This window comes from Poromitra crassiceps, assembly GCF_964638095.1.
Source record: "Poromitra crassiceps genome assembly, chromosome: 12".
NCBI classification, from domain to species: domain Eukaryota; kingdom Metazoa; phylum Chordata; class Actinopteri; order Beryciformes; family Melamphaidae; genus Poromitra; species Poromitra crassiceps.
Genome location: NC_139632.1, coordinates 28,061,915 through 28,080,052, shown reverse-complemented (window position 1 = coordinate 28,080,052; position 18,138 = coordinate 28,061,915). Strand labels below are relative to the sequence as shown.

The following is an 18,138-nucleotide window of genomic DNA, read 5'->3' as shown; positions in this document are numbered from 1 at the left end:
TCTAGCAGGGGGTTAACCTCGCATCACCAGGCTCTTCCCGAGGAGAAGAGCCTGGTTCCCATTACACTTGAATTACACCTCTCTCAGTGTGGTTCCGGTGTAGACCCCACCCAGCTTCAGCGGAACCAGAATTGTAAACCGGATATGTGCCACATTTTTTATCGTTCCCCCGTTGAAACACTGATTCCAGTTGTGTAGGATAGTCACCACAAACAGGCGGCGATGCCATATTGCATCATTTTATGTACAGTACTATGTAACTTTTTAACGTTTTTATAGTCACCTCGTGTTATCAGCTCACATGTATCTGGTAAACGGGTTCTGGTTCCTGCCATTGCGCATTGGTTTACGCCCCCAGGTCCAGAAGCGGTGGAAACGGCTCCAGACTAACTACATGTGGTCAAAGAGTAGGGATCTTGAAGGAAAAAGCCACCCTTTAATACATAAAAGTATTGTCCAAAATTGTCACACGTTTAAAAATAGGTCTTTGTTCACACCATAGGCAGAACATAGGCAGAACTGAAGCTTGAGGCAGGCTCAAGCTGAACTGACGCTTAACCGGTCACACCAGGAACACCTTTTCCCCAGCGTCTTGCTCCGCGCGCCTTGAACCCGCCCACAACTCCCATTGAATTCATGCCTGCAGCTTCAAGCTCCACGTGTCACGCCTAGAAAATAGGACTGAATCCTGAACAATCGCTTCAGCGTGGCTTCAGCGTGGCTTCAGCGTGGCTTCTGCGCTGCTTCAGTGCGGCTTCAGCGTGGCTTCAGCGTGGCGTGGCATGGCGTGCGGCTGGTGCCAGCTTGGAGCATGTGCTGAATGATGTCTCACCACAAACAAAGACAACGACGGAACATCAGAACCATCCCAAAAAGTCACCAGAATGCAAGAGGTAAGGTCTCTGAATCAAAAAATTGCATGGGGGAGAACTGAAAGTCTCCCTATTTCTGGACTCTCAAGGTTAGCACGTATGTTCAGAGGAGTTTACCGATCTTTCTATCCTTGTGAGGGTATAAGTATAGAAAAGTACAAAAGTAAGTACAGACAAACAAGCAAACATACACACACACACACACACACACACACACACACACACACACACACACACACACACACACACACACACACACACACACACACACACACACACACACACACACACACACACACAGGCAGAGCATGCTGAGGGGCAGCCCTGGCCTCTTGGCTCTGGTGTCTCTCACATCCATCCTTCCCTCAGGAGACTGCAGCAGAGCCATCTGAGTCCTCTCTGCCTGCCAGCTGCCTCCCCCAGGCTGGCCCGGGTCACCATGACATCTCTTCTCCCCTGGTTGCAGCTGGAGTCTGGCAGGTGCTGAGGCTTGTCACTATGGCACTGTGTAGCGGCTTAGCTGATACGCAGAGCATGCAGAATATTTGGAATACCTGCTCTTTACATGAAGCAGACCGAGCCAGGTCTACCCACATGAAAGCTATAGACAATTTCACTGGAATTCTGTTGCTAGTGAACAGAATTGGACTCAAGTCAGCTAACAAATCGAACAAATCGTGCCTGTCATGTGATGTTCTGAGATGAAATGAAACCACTGTTTTCTATAAACTCAGGCCTCTGTCATGTGATGTGATGTTCTGAGATTAAATGAAACCACTGTTTGTTTGTTTGTTTGTATCTATGTGTATCAGTATTTTTGTATGTATGTAACCTGAAATACTGACAAAAATAAAGTTACAAAAAACCAAGGGTAGTACAATTACTGTGTGTGTGTGTGTGTGTGTGTGTGTGTGTGTGTGTGTGTGTGTGTGTGTGTGTGTGTGTGTGTGTGTGTGTGTGTGTGTGTGTGTGCGCGTGCGTGCGTGCGTGCTTGCCTGTGTGTCGTGTGGTATAATGTAATCACCTTTGCTGTCCTATCAAAGCTAATTCAATTGATGAGACTTTGTTTGCAACATTTCGTTTGCTGTCCCCTAACATTTGAGTGCAATTTGACAGAATGGTGGTATACTCTTATCTAAAAATATCCAGCTTTCATTTTGAAAATGAGGCACAGCAAATTGGGACAGAGAGAATGAGTGTAAATCACTTTCAAAGACCCATGGTAGAATTTATTCTCGTGTGTGTGTGTGTGTGTGTGTGTGTGTGTGTGTGTGTGTGTGTGTGTGTGTGTGTGTGTTTGCGCATGTGCGTGTGTGTGTGTGTGTGTGCGTGTGTGCGTGCGTGTGCATGTATGTCTGTGTGTGTTACCAGTGAAATGATCGGCTACGTTTGCTGTGTCATCTAATGTAATGAGATTGAATTGATGAGATTTATGTTTATGTACGTGTTTCCATCTGTGTGTGTGTGTGTGGGGGGAAGGGGTGCGCGCGCGCGTGTGTGTGTGTGTGTGTGTGTGTGTGTGTGTGTGTGTGTGTGTGTGTTTCTGATTCTTCCTGCCTGGACATTGTCATCAGTGTGAAAAATGGGTTAACATCAGTGTGGATATTGGAGTGATACATCGGCAACTTCTGCAGGCAGAAACCAACCAGAAATCCTTCAAACATGCTGTTTTCCTGACAGCAGTTAAAATGTTTTGTTGGCTCCTACTGTTTCATGATTGCTGTGTAACATAAAACTTCTTCAGGGCATGCATAAAAAGCAGTTTGTGAAATCCATGCGGTGTAATAAATGTTATGTCTATTAAATAATGTTAGCCTTTGGTGGGAGCAGAATATCTGCTCTATTAGGGTTCGAGTTATAGTCAGATAGCTATGGGGTCCTCAAATTGTGGCCGTTTGAATCCAGATTTAGAGGAATATCTCATTTTAAATTAGCATTAGGTTTAGACTGTTGTGTGATGTTATTATTCAGTCTTACTCTTAACCATCAATTTGTTCCTTTTCTCACTCACCTCCGCTCTGCACTTATAAATCAAAAACTACAAAAATAAATACATAATGCTTATACGAGGGATCAGTCGAGCAGGATTTTGGTAAACAAACCACGTCACTGGGTGGCAACGGCAATGGAACCCTATGGAGCCCAAGTCGCGCGAGGCTGTGTGTCTGACTCTTGCCGTCTAACTCTGTTTACATTTTAAAAACTGCAACAGTTCACACAACTTCAACACGACATGCATATATTATACATCAAACTCTTGAGCTACTTCTGCTTTCACTCAGAATGTCAAAATACAAGCGATGTGAGTTTTTGAGAGATTAACAACTCATACTATTAACTGCCGCGAAGTGTCACGCTGATTCGTCCTACACATACATACATACAGTATATATAATGCAAATACAATTTGCTGCTTTCCGAGCAGTTCTCTGCACTCCGCAAGAAACGCTATCTAAAAACAACAACAAGAAAACAGATGAATGGGGCAGCCATCCCCTACGCTACCGTTGCATAGCAACAACAGACCGGAAGTAACGAGAGTAACCTTACAAACAAACTAATGTGCACAGGTAATCAAGAACTTATGAATGAAAAACAAATTGCACTTAACAAACAGCAGCATATTTCAGCAGATACAGTAGCAGCCTCTTGTTAGAACAAAAAAATGTAGGCTAAATACTTACAAAATGAAAAGTCTCAGTCTCCTCTCCTCTTAGCCTGTGTCCACAACATGAGACGACCATAACGTTAGCTTAGCTACTAGGTAGTAGCAACCTAGCTGTTGCGCTAACAGGTTGTTGTCTGTTGTCTGAAGCTGTTCTTTGTTTCTTTCTGAAACCGAAGCTATCCAGGCTTGTACACCCCGTTGGCAGATTCAGTCTAATATCTTGTTGTCTCAGGCGGCTGTTTACATCACGTGATGGTTGCATCTTCTTCTCCCGCAACTCGGTTGTAGTAGTAGAACACGTGCTCATGGGCGGCACATGGTGGCTTGGAGGTGAAATGCAGCCTATTTCACACAACAATTCACACGGTTACATTACGTCATTTGGCAGACGCTTTTATCCAAAGCGACTTACACGGTTGTTTTGGGAAAACTGAAAACATGTTTCTTATTTAGCCTATTTATCTAGTTAACATAAATAATACTAATTCTTACATCGAGAAATTAGTTAGGCCTATTTGGAGAAAAAAAAAAAAAAAAAAAAACGTTATTGTGGGGGTCCCACAGGTGTTCTGGACTATCGGGTCCCAGACTCCCCATAGGTCCCCCCATAACTCGAACCCATATAATAACAATCACAAATGCAACAATAGGTGAATATTGTTGCCTCGACAAGGAGTGATTAAGAGCATGGCCGTAACTAGCTATGAGGACGGGGAGGTCCGGACTCCCCTAATATTTCAGAGTTTTTTTTTTTTTTTTTTTTTTTTTTTTTTATAAAACAATCTGCATGGAAAAGCATGAAAAAGACGGGATCGCTTTTATTTTGAAACGAAAGGCAGGTCAGGCAGGAAGTCATCTGACGCCGCGTCCGCGGTAACTTGATTCCGAGAGAGCAGCAGCATGGTGGTGAGTGATGACTGTCTGTCTGCCTGGCGAGATAATTGAAGGTGAGCGAGCTGCGAGACAGTGAGCGAGTGAACGACAGACAGTGAGTGACACTGACAGATTTTTTTAGCAACAACCAAGAAAGTAAGTGTCTAGTCTGTCTCTTAAGTAATGTTACCTGTGTGACACGTTGGGATGCTACTGGCTAATCATGCATGATGCCAATTGCCAAGCTCCCGAAGTCAGGTATGCAGGTGGCTATATGCATGGTTTCAGTTTCATGACCCAATAAGTAACAAAAAGAGGTGGTGTAAAGTTAAAAACAACATAATATATTTTATTTTATTTTTCAATCGTTCCTATCAGGAATAAATAAATGTCCCTCTGTATGTTTTTTTTATTATCGATGATGACTTTGTGTGTTGTGTACGGCTTGGGTTGTGTACCTGTGTTTGTAGGTGTCATTTTGATATGAATTTGGCTAAAACAGTTTGTGTTTGTTAGTTACAATTATGTTGACAGGAGAGCTGAGCAGGTGGTGACATGAAAGAGAATATACTGAATAATGACATCACAACAGTATAATCCTAATGTTGATTTAAAATGATATATTACTCTAAATATGGCTAAAAAAGGGGGAAAAAAACCCTCAATTTTTTTCCGGCGCCACCGAATACGCCTCCCCTTGCTGGACCTCCCCTATTTCGGGACCCTGGTTACGGCCCTGATTAAGAGTTATATCCTATTAATTGCCAGCTCGTTCATTATATAATGAGAGTATTGAAATATTGAAATTAGACCGTGCCTAGTGTCATCATGGCAAACTGTGCTTAGCTGCAAGGATAATGTTAGCCGCATGGTTAACAAGCTAATGTTTTGTCACTCAGTGGCGTTTTCAGGCTGACGAACATTGTTAGAGGCAGCAGGCTTAATGTTAGCTAACATGGTGCAGTAATACTGTGATGCGGTCACAGGTGTCTGTTTATAGAGGATTCGAATGCGGCTCAGCCAATCACAATCAAGGACAGGAACTATCCATCTTATTTAAAGCAACACCTTGTACCTTTTACTTCAAATTACCAAATTAGGCATTCTGCTCAATGTTATTTTTCTGTTCCTCATGTATATAAACCAATTGGCAAAATATTGTTTATGTTTAAAGCCCCAGTTGATTGGAATAACTTACCTGTGGAAATTAGATCCATTTCTTCATTTAGTTTGTTTAAGTTAGCCCTGGCTTCTACTGCTACCCCGTATTGGCCATTCTGGCCATCTTGTGGTGGTATTGTTTTTCATTATTTTCATGAATGTGTGTGTGTGTGTGTGTGTGTGTGTGTGTGTGTGTGTGTGTGTGTGTGTGTGTGTGTGTGTGTGTGTGTGTGTGTGTGTGTGTGTGTGTGTGTGTGTGTGTGTGTTTGTCATTTTTGTCCTGTTTACCTTTTTTTGTCTACTGTCTGTCCGTTATATTGATTATTGTACTTTCATCTTGTGATTTATTTTGACACTCCTTTGTGTACAGTATGTAGTGTCTGTAATTATGTTGGGACCCCCTCGAAAACGAGATGATACATCTCAAGGGGTTAATCCGAATAAAAAATTGAAATGCTATCCATTTTATAAAGAACAAATTGATGTGACTTTGAGGATTCTTTTGGTTTTGGTTTTGTTTTGTTTTTTCTGTGCTGAAGTTGTGATGAGAGGGGTCTTTCTTTTTGTTTTTCTGTGCTGAAGTTGTGATGAGAGAGCTATTTCTTTTTGTCACTCTGTTCCTATTCCCACAACAGCAGGATGCACCCTTATGCAGATGTATGAGACCTCCGTTTGGCAGCTAGCCAACACGAGTCATTCTTAACTAAAATTAGACAAAGGAGGAGGGCCAAGCAAAAATAGACATCTCCCCCCCTCAGCAGAGTTATTTCTGTCCCATTCGCTCATACAAATCCAACCATATTGCCATTATTTCCTCTTGTTTTGGCAGCTGTGTCTAGACATCATTATTCAGAGTATCATCCAAGATTCATCTTCTCATCAGCTCAGGCTCTTAAGCATTTTTCACTCCATTTTCTCTATTCTCCCTGAGGGCCTGTGAGCGTATAGTTACCAATGCCACCGTCATTGTGGTTAAAGTTTGAAATGAAATTCAACCAGTGCAACAATATGCATGTTGGTTTAGAATTGTTTATAAAATGTCATGGCATCATTCACTGTGGATTTAAAGGGTTTAATCGAATTTTCCATTCCCCCCGTTGTTTTTTCTGTTTTTGCTCAAACCGAATGTTTTATGGTCACTCACGAATCAGTAGATCACAGGTCGGCTTTTGTTCCAGCCTTTTAGAAATGTCTATGGAGAAAATGAATGCGGAACTTACAGCTCTATTGCAGGCCCACACCCCAGGTCAGATCGGGCTCAAACTTTGAATGGCGGTCATGGGCAGGTTGTAAAGTCCTGGAATCATCTGGGAAGTCCTGGAAACCACCTGGACACCACCATCATTTCCGGTCAAGCAAAAGCCACAGTTGTGTTGTTTGTATTGCTTCCTTTTTAACCCAGGCAATGCCGGGAGCATTGCTAGTATCAGTCGGTGACCATGGAATTGTCTTTTCAGTAACGTTCGGGAGGATGCTATTGGCTGGATAGCATTTCCCATGGGCGTGGCCAGAGGCAATCTGGGTTGTGGTTGTGGCTACCAAGTTGAGGCTAGCGAGCACAGTACAGGCAAAGGGGAAAGCAGTACGAAAAGACAGAACAGCTAAAACCTCTTGAATAAAAGAGTTTACTGCTGATTGGCTCTGCCGTCTGCTTCTTCAGCACCTGTGGAGGCTTTGTGGATGCCAGTTCCCTCAGCCTCAGGCTAGACACCGTTTGAACAGAGAATGTGATGAATAAGTGCTGAGGCAACTTGACCAAGCTGTGGAGGAGGATGGCGGGACTAACAATACAATTCCTGCCTCAAGGCAAAGCGTTGAATATGGTGCTTTAGTTTAGTGTTTCTCTAAATGCCAACAATTAAATACTTGTGACATGGGGGGAAACTGGATGAAATCATTTCATGAATTCAAAGAGTCATGCAGATTTCAACAAAACAAACACACACAGGATGTAGCACACATCACCAGTCAAACGTTTTGGACACACACACACACACACACGCACGCACGCACGCACGCACGCACGCACACACACACACACACACACACACACACACACACACACACACACACACACACACACATTTTCCCACTCTACTTGATAACCACTTCATAATGGCAGTCTGTTGACCCCAGGGGTCATGGTCTTGGTGCAGATGTCAGCAGTGTTGTACCTGACTCCTGTCTGCGGTATCAGGGGGTTCAGTGGTTTAACCTCACCATGGGCGGTTGTGTGCTTTAAGTAGCAATATAAATGGAAATTAGGCCTTCAATGTAGAGGAGGAGTGCTGGGAATCAATTGCGTTGTCCAGATAAAACAACATGATAAAGGCATTATGGAAATTACATCCGATATTACTTTTGCTTGTTGTGAAGACATCATAATCCTTTAAGTGAATGCCTCTTTGGAGAATTGTGCAGTTATTGTTTTATTTATATTTAGATAAGCCCATTGTACTTTTGTACTCCATCAAAATGTAGTATGATACACCCACTGGTTAAGCTTTTCTCAGTGTGAGCTTGCTGCTAAATCAAACACAGATGAAAGGCTTCTTAACAGACATAAAATTGCTAGTATATGATTTGTTGTTTCCATCCTAGGATCAGTAATGAAAAGCAAACGGCTTCTGTGATTTTTGTTTCTTGTAAGTGCAAACGATGTACAATTTCAATGGAGATTTGCAAGAGCATGAATCTTCCATCTAGAAAGAGAAGTGTGGACATTAATGTGGACATTGTGGAGCATTACAAGTACCTGGGAGAGTACATTGACAATAAACTGGACTTCTTCTTCTTCTTCTTCTTCTTCTTCTTCTTATCATTATTATCATCATCAAACTGCTGTATATAAGATATTATTATGTACCTCACTTTTTATTCAATGGTACTTGACAAGGATTGTAGGCAAAGGCACACATTTGGGACACTTTATTGTATATAGGTCTATTCCTATGCTTCATATAATGTCTATGTTTATGTTCTTCCCTATCTGAGTGTGAGCAACTGTAGCATGACTCAATTTCCCCTCGGGGATCAATAAAGTTATTCTGATTCTGATTCTTCTAGGAAAATCACTTACCAGATAGATGGAGAACAGCTAATTTGACACCCGCTGCTCAGACCCTCAGACCTCTTCCCTCTGCAACATCTCCAACACAAGCTACTATCCATAAGACAGAGAAACAAAATCCATAGGATGTAAAATGAAGAGTTGAAGATGATTTGCTTCAAGTCAGCTCTTCAGTCCAGTGGATTATTACCTGGATGACTGAAAATAATCTACACACATACTACCACTACATCCTGTCACATGTCAGGTTAAGTCAATTGGCCAAGATCGATCCTCCACTACAACCGCATAATAGCTCCTTTTATCACATTTTTCCCCAGCTGATCCAGGATTTGAACTGCCATATTTTGAGTCATAGGCCGACTGCTGTTCCCTGGATTAACTATTCCCTGGTAGAGGAATATCCACTGAAAAGGTCAAAGTAGGAGCTGTGAGCTGAGTGCAGGGGGCCTGGCTAAAGTGCACTGACTGATCTGTTTAACGGGCGGAGGCTAGTCCAAGGATTGCATCTGTGATCTTTTGCTTATGGGGTCGATTAATTCAACATCAGGCTTTGCCATTGCGTCACAAACTTGTTGTTGGCTGAAGCGCCACCGGAGAAATAGTGCAAATAATGGCTAAAAAAGGACTATAGATACCAAAAAAAGATTGTGGTCGTGACACGACCGTCGTGTGTCCATTCAGTAATGTTATGAACAAAAGTGAAGGTCATTTTTCCAATTTAGTCCTAGTCCAACCGTCTATACTCAAAAACATTCTAAATTGTAGCTTGATAAGAGTCTGTTAACCTACGGTATATTATATTATATTATATTATATTATATTATATTATATTATATTATATTATATTATATTATATTAAATTAAATTATATTATAGGTTTTGGGCTATTAGCTAGGGCTAGAAAACAAGCCAGCCAGCTAATTTTACAAAATAACAAGCAACATGCAACTAACGCTAGCTTCTTCTAGATACGTTAGTTAGCTAGTGTGCAGATGTGTTTACCACAAGACATTGATTGTTAACTAACCAGATACTATGGTTAGCTATAACTAATATCTACGTGACCAGATAATCATTTTCCAGTCAAAAACAGCCAAAAACTTAGTTCTGTTTTTGAATTGGAGTGACGTGTTTTCTGTTGTTGATAGGTACATGTATATTTTATAGGGGACTATAGGTTAGGAGCGGTCTGTCTTCATCTCCTCACAGCCCTCACATATTACACCTAACAATCACACACCTCAGCTTGACTACCTGCCACATCTAATCTGTTTGTTTATCAGGCTCCCTTCTTGGCTAGGGTCATAAACCTCCTCCTCCTCAATCAAAACAAAAGACTTGTTTGTTTTTCCAAAGAGAAGCATGTTTGAACAAAAAATAGTTTCATGTAATTATTATTAGCCTATTCGTTTCAGCAAAATGAGTCATGCAGCTGCTTGCAGAATTATGCAAACTAGTGCAGTGCCCGTTCTCCTCACTCCCCTTCCCCCATTCACAAATCATGCTCTTCCACTCTTCCCCCCGTCCCCTTCCTGCTTGCACCGCTCCCCACAAATGGTCGAATTGCCTGACACTGCACTTAGTTTCTCTGGTGCCCAGCAGTGCACCCGTCAAGTTTTAAGTCGATTGGATGAATTGGATCATTGAATGAATTGGTCATTGGATCTCGAGTTATGTGAAAGCCGTGTTCTGATTGGTCGAATTGGACAAAATTCAACACTAGACTTTCTTGGGTCCCCAGCAGCACACCCACCAAGTTTGAAGTTGATCGGATGAACAGTTCTCCAGATAAACCACTTTTTGTGTTGCCAGTAGGTGGCACTATGACTATGTGCGTGTCCAAATTGCACGGAATTCGGTATTGCACTCCATCGGGTCCCTCTAAGTGCACTCCCCGAGTTTGAAGTAGATCCGACGAAGAGTTCTCGAGATACTATGTGAAGGACAGACAGACATACAGGCAGATACAGACAGGCAGAATCGTCTTCATAGATGTTCATCACAAAGAGAAGAGGTTACATTATATGACCATGTCGGTAAGTAGGTTTACATACACACTGAAAGGATAATAGTGTTTGGAACATTATTAAATATTCTATATGAAACTTGGTGTAAGCAAACACCAGTCAGTTTATGACTGGTTTATGAATTACTGTACCACAAACCTGAATAAGGTAGCGAGGATGTGTTAATTATTCCATGTTCTGTTGGCTCTCACTATCAGCACGCACGCTTGGTTTCCATGGTAATATAATATTCAGTATATTCCATGTATTAATGTGCACAGGGATCAGGATATGAAGATGCATATATGTGCATCTCCTCCACAAGGTCATCAATAACTGGGATATGAGCTATTATCCAGAATATAGTGTGCATGTAATGTGGTCTAATTTTAATAATAAAAGGAACTGTCCATCAGCACCACACAGAAACCAGAAACGGAAATTCAGGGGTTGCCTGCAATAGGCTAATTAACAAATAATTGATTACAGATTAAATAACGGTGTCATAAAAAACATTGTAATGTTTTGCAAATGATTTGACGGCCCACATGCTATACCTTCACGGCCCCATAGGTTGGGAAAGGCTTTGGGTGTATGTGCATCACTGCCTTGTCCACCTTATCAAACCTCCAGATGTGTATGTAAAATACCAATGTGCAAGGCACATGTACAATGATGTCTTTTCTCATTATCACTATCATCATCTGAACATATTTGTGGAATGTGGATTGTGGTCATATTTGTACAGAAAGTGTCCAGAGAAATGTCCTCTCTCATGTGCAGAGAATTATGCCAACATAATTATGTACAGTGTAGGTTACATGCTACATATAGAATGTTACACTGTGTAACATTCTATGTATACAATTTATTTGAAAATGTATACTTACTGCATGTACTGAATCATATAAACTTTGCAAACAAATACAGTAGATTGTCCATGCAGAGCAGGAATGCGGAGGCAGTCCAGCATGGTTCATACAGTATAGAAAAAGCAGGGGTTCTGCCTCAGGCGTCCTGATTGGCTGCATAAGACTGTGACTGTGACCCTACAACAGAAGCAGCCTTTTTCATCCAATTGTTTTCCTGCTTGCCTCCCCCGCAGGCCTTTGCTACAAAGAACAGAACGCACTGTTCTGGCGACAAGTGATTGCTAGAACAGGCAGAGTATGTCGCATACTTCGAAACACCTGAGCCTCCTCAACGACCACAGTGTACTGTGTGCACTCTCTCTTACCTCTGTGTTGTCAATGTCATAGTTGGCTGTTGATTTTCATGCTGACGTACAGTACTTATGAGACTGCTCCAACTCCACTCCTCCTGTACAGTGACAGGTCTGTGGCGCCTTGCTCCACTGCATCAAATACACCCCAATAAAGCTGCCCAGCAGACTCCTATCCTCCCCCTCCTCCACACCACCTTAATATGCACACAACAGTAGAGCCGAGGAGTTACCAGAGAACTTCTGGAGGGGTCTGGATCCAGGTGTGTAGAGATTAATTCTACATTCATTCTGACTCTCATTCAGAGAGTCATTTTGCTTAGATTCAGCTTGTGATTCAGTGAAAGAGACCCCCCCCCCCCAGTATCTCGTGGCAGAACGTTATTTGTGTCACAGTTGGCGTTAACATTAATATATTTTGCTTAATCCCCACAGAGATACACCCATATGCTCAATATCTCATTTAGAGTGCAACCTGCTGAAAGTAGGCCACACAGACGTGAAGTTGCATGGTGGCATTTGCTTCCACTTTCTAAAGGGAAATCATTTTCCTCTGCTCCTCGTCACGGCCTGAGTAGCATTTTCCTTGTTAAAAAGGTGTAAATCATTTCACCGCTGAAGCTCATTAAATTAAACTGCACACACAGTCCCAAACAGTGCCATTACGCTCTGGTCCATTGGTTAGCAATTCAGTCTTAACAAATGATGATTGAACAGCCTTTTGGCACAAGGTGGCGGGAATGTATCATAACCTATTACCACCTAGGCTCTCACAGAAAAGTACTTTCCACCTTTTTTTCCAATGGAAGCTGGTGGAGAAGAGAGGTAGAGGTAGTTTCTGGGGTGTGTCCCAGGCGTAACAAATGCTAACCCCCTCTGCTTCCAATTTGTCTCTGCAGGCCTCATCGGAATGGCAGATCAAAACTCTCTAAGATGTGATAAGAAAACATTTGGCAAGACTGTTGGGTAGCCTTTCCTCTTCTGGTGGAGTGGAACGCTTTCACGTGGCACCAAACCTGAAGAGGCCCTTCAGACAGGCAATGCTCTATTAAAGTGATGTCATATATTAGACATAAACATTCGAGCTTTTAGGAATTGCCTCAATATTGTCTTCAGTATTGTTTTGCAAAGCTGGCATTTGTAGGACTTTGTGAAAACTTGTGCAAGGCAATATAATTTATTTAATCTAGGTTACTGTATGTCGTACTGCTGTGAAAAAACAACAACAAATAATAGGTGAGTATCACAGTAACATCTAATTTTCTCACCTGTACCTATAGCTAAGGTGTCAACTTCACTTCATTGTGGATGGCATGCGTGAATAATCCCCCCCCCCCATCCGAATGTTGCAGTTCATGTAAACGTCGTCACTGACTTGAACAAAGGCATGCAAGCACACACACACACACACACACACACACACACACACACACACACACACACACACACACACACACACACACACACACACACATACACACACACACACACACACACACACACACACACACACACACACACACACACACACACACACACACACACACACACACACCTCCTCACTTCCCTAATTCCCAAAGCTTTTTTTGCCGGTCGCTCTTGATTTACTGAAAAGGGTTTCAGGCCTCTGGTTAGCTGACTAAACTTGGCCAGTGTTACACATGCAGTGACACTATCAATGAGTCCTTGTCATAGCAACATTGTCTTGTCTCCACTCAAGGTGACTCAGCATTGTAGGTGCTGCTAATTTATACGCCAGCGAAGACACAAAAAGAAAAAAAGAAAAACGCTTGATTCCATTATTGCTGTCAGAAAATGAGACTTCTTCCTCGAGTGAACGGAAACACATACAGTACAGAATAGCTGCTTGTCTCTCCGCTTCTGGAAACACCTGATTCAGTGACGATTACTGCTGACCTTCAGTGACCTTGACTTCATCGGAGCGATCTACAGTAGAGAGAGATGGTTGTGCTTTCCCTCCGGTGACGTGTGTGAAACAACAATAACAGATAACTTTCCCTCAGGTGAGGTGTGTGAAACAGCAATAACAGATAACTGCTCAATCTTGTCCCTGTGTAGCTTCAGTGCATAAGTCAATAGAAATGAAAATTGACTCACACAGACTCTACGTGCAATCATTGCAACCACTAAAAGCTTACTGTCTTGGTTTAGTTCAGGGGTGTCAGACTCATATTAGGTAGAGGGCCGGATTTGTTCAACTGAGACCTCATGGGGGCCGGATTTTTTTTTTTACTAAAATCAATTCGACTCATTTATCCATTTACTTTACAAAATAAATACTGCTCTTTCCATTTCTCTTGAAACTGCCTGCATTCCGTGTCAACCTTTCTCTTTTTCGACAGCATCTTGTTGATTCCTTTGTTTTTTGGTAGGTAGCCGAATGCGCGATTCAATTCCAGCGTGGCATCATGGCGGCTTTGTTTACACCTGATGACCTACTGACATACTTCCTTGTATTGCAGGTTAATTAACTTATGAATGAACTCTGAGCTTGCTTATTAGCCACACATAGTTCATGATAATGGGGTGCAAATTTAATAATAATAATAATTATTATTATTTTATTTTTTTTATATTCCAAAACATCTCGCGGGCCGGATGAAACCTGCCCGCGGGCCGTATCTCTGACATCCCTGGTTTAGTTGTATTGTTTCTCTAACTGTAGTAACATCAAACACAGATGCTAAATCTGGCATGTTTCTTTCTTGTTTTGACGTTATGCCCTTCGTGTCTCTGTAGTATAACATTTCATTATGTTTGACTTCAAATGTCGGATGAGAACCACTGGCCTAAAGGACCCAGTCCTTGCCATTGTAAGAGATATGCAAGCCAGGTGCCAGAGTCTTAAAAAGGAGCCATCACTGCCTTCCTGGCAAGCCTGCGATATTGCCTCCATGGGAGATCACAGTTCTGCTCTGTTCATTTTCAACAAGTCTCCTGTGAGAGAGCAAAATAAATGGCCACCACAAAACACAAGGCCTCAGCTATTCTATTCAGATAGAACACGGTTTAGGCTCAATCTGGTCTCTCTATACACATTCATTTGTGCGATCCTCAAGAGGTCTGCAGTCATTTTCACATAGTACAGTTAAAGCACCAAGCAGCCATTTGTGGCTACAGGGCAGTTGGCCTACAGATATAAAAAGTGAGCCACAGGCGCTGCAGCAGGTTCCATCAGCTGTCTGAGTGCAGGCCAACCACATTAAACATGATCAAACACCTTGCAGGCCAGGACCAGTTAGTTTTGATTGGGGGCCAGACAAAACACTTTACCGATTGCTGTGCACTTTAATGCTACCTTGCACATTATCGGTCATTGTGTGCCACAAACAAGGTCCTTGATATTTATTTAGCCTTTTATTTATTTTAACTATAGGCATGTAACATTTAACATGCTACTTGTGTTGTTTCTTGTCAATGTTCTTATTTGTATGTCTATATGCTGCAACTCAATTTGCCCTTTGGGACACTAATAAACTTGAACTTGAACTTGAACTTGAAAACACGGTAACACCAACCCCAGCATACTGAATATCAATATCCACTTAGCTCTAGTGGCTATGACATGGCAGCCACTAGCCTGAATGGCCTCAAGTCCTGAGCCCCACATCTTGAGGCCCTCAAGATGTTGCTGCAATTAATTTTATTGCATCCCAAGTACAACCCAGTCAAAACCTTGGAAAGAACTGTGTTAAACCTATTTACATCCTCCCAAATATTGCTCCTTTGTTGGTAGTAATGTCTGGGAATTTAGATTTTGGTTTTGTCTGATTTCACACCCAACTATTTTGTTTGGTGAGTTGACTAATGGTTTATTTTTGTGACTTGTATGCTTAAACCGTGATGGGATGTGTTGATGTCGAGTGGGATCATTGTGATTGTCATGATGTTGATTTCGACCATATCATCCAGTCCTAAAACAATGGAATAGTGCACAAGAGCTGTGCCCCAGACGTACAGTATCTACTGGCTATGGCAAGACTACTCCTCTGCCAACTCAGTGCCACTCAGCAGCAGACTTTTTTCATCATCTTTACTCATTTGGTTTACTGGAGATTTGTTGACAATATATATATATATATATATATATATATATATATATATATATATATATATATATATATATCCAGAGTATTTAGGGTGGCCTCTCAATGTTTAAAAAGCTCTTTCCATGTTATAAAGTGATTCTCTGTATCTCCAGTTTGTTTCACTACAGAGGATAACTGGGGGAGAGCATACGTGCGTACGTATGTGCATGTGTGTGTGTGTGTGTGTGTGTGTGTGTGTGTGTGTGTGTGTGTCCAGCTAATTATCCCACTGTGCTTTTGTGAGTTGGGGAGGTCAGAGGCGTCTGATTGGCTGTCACGACTGACAGGCTTGAGAGATGATCACAGCCTGCCTGAATACACTGGAAACACACACCTGGCAGGCAGCCAACTCTGGATTTACAAAAGAACAAACAACAAATAAATAAATAAATCACATTTTAATCCTTTGTGAGCCAAACGTAATCTTTTTTTCCCCACGCATTGCAGTTTAAATGTGAAAATATATGGGTCACACTTGTCATTAATGTTACTTTTTATTCCTGTAAATCCAGCTCAAAGTACAAATGTCAAGGATGTCATAATAATAATTACAGCCCAATATTACACTTGGCATGTAACAGCCAGAATGGTCGGCAGAATAAAATGCCGGCATTGCACGTTTCTGCAATCCACTGATACGTGGAATATGAACATTTCTGAACCAAAATACGTTGAATATCATGTTTCTAGATTACGTGTATATCAAAGTTATATCTCGGGGGCATTTTGCCTTTATTGGATAAGACAGTAGATAGACAGGAAAGGTGGGGAGAGAGAGAGGGGATGACATGTGGCAAAGGAACACGGATCGGATTCGAACCCGGGTCGACAGCGCGAAGGACTAAACCATTGTGGTACAAACTCTATGAGGTGAGCCACCAGGATGCCCCTCGTAAGTCACATTTAAGGTTTTTATTCTTTACTGTAAGCCTGACTCTAACCATAACCTTGTAAATGTATGTATTCTTATAACATCTGATGTCATACATGTTGTAGGACTTTTGTGGTACTGTTGTTTGTTTAATATGTTTTTTGTATTTATCAGAAACAGTGTCTTGGGACGCAAGACAAATTTTAGGCTTGTCCGACAATAAAGTGAAATCTAAATCTAATCTAATCTAATCTAATCTAATAACCCTAACCGTAACCGAGTTGTTTTATTTGTCTGAGCATTTACCAAAGTTGTTAAAGTTGTTTTATTTGCATTTAACGTCGAAAAGGCAGTGATCTTTTCTAATTAGCCGCCATTTTGTTTCAAATGTACGTCGAGATTGGACGCATCCGTCGATTGCAGAAAATGCCGACATTTTGCTCTGGCGATTGGGTTGCATATAGCCAAGGATTCTGACTTGGATTCTTATCACGTCTTTCTCAAATTTTCTCTCCCCTATCTCGTCCTTCCTCTCTCTAGCACAACCAACTGTATTTCTCCCCTTTATTCAGCCCATTCACTGACACTGTCACTGGAGCACAGGTCAGCACTACCCCTCTGTCTGTGGAAGGGGAGCTGTCCGAGGTGCTGAACGTAGCAGAGCTCCAGCTCCAGAGGCAGGTGTTGCAGCCCATCGCTCTCCAGGGTACCAGCCATTCTTCCCGCTACAGTGCGAGGCTCTCACTGGCAGGAGGAGAATGAAAACCATCTAGGAGATCTGTGCTAATCTATCATAATCTTCACTGTGATTCTGTGCAACTGTTTGGGAGCCTACATAACTGTTTGTGCTTTCAGACCTCATTGCTGAATCTTGATTCACCTCCACACAACTCAAGCTCATGGATATCCTTGTGGTTTTGTCTGTCTCCTCTCTGAGAGTGTACCTGAGTTGTTGCTGTTTTGAAGACTGTTTATTTAGTGCATGGTGTCGGCTCTCAACCGACCCAGTATAGCTATTATAGATTTCCTGCCCTGTTTCGGCAGTTGGTCTTTTGTCTTTTGAAGAAGTCCAGTAAAAAGACTAAACCTTCCTCCTGTGTCTGTCGTCTCTGCACTTGGGTCCAAAACTACAGTGTTACACTCACATGTCCTTTTCTTCTCTCTCACACTCTACATCTCTCTATCTCTCTCTCTCTCACACATCTCCATTCCTCTGTTCTAAAGGTGTCAGGTTTCCATATTCATCATTGAGTGAGCTGAGAAGCGCGGGAGAGAGAGATAGG

General features: G+C 42.1%; 1 protein-coding gene across 1 annotated transcript in view; it reads left to right on the top strand.

The window, feature by feature from the left end:
- Window positions 1-17,617, top strand: part of LOC310786125 (uncharacterized protein) — a gene marked incomplete at both ends in the record, with an annotated part of 29,037 nt that extends 11,420 nt beyond the window's left edge. Inside the window, 2 exons of the mRNA XM_083647302.1 lie at window positions 1,242-1,352; window positions 17,428-17,617. Of these exons, the coding sequence (XP_083503428.1) occupies window positions 1,242-1,352; window positions 17,428-17,617 (301 nt within the window). The remainder of the gene's footprint in view (window positions 1-1,241; window positions 1,353-17,427) is intronic.
- Between the last annotated feature and the right edge of the window lie 521 nt (window positions 17,618-18,138).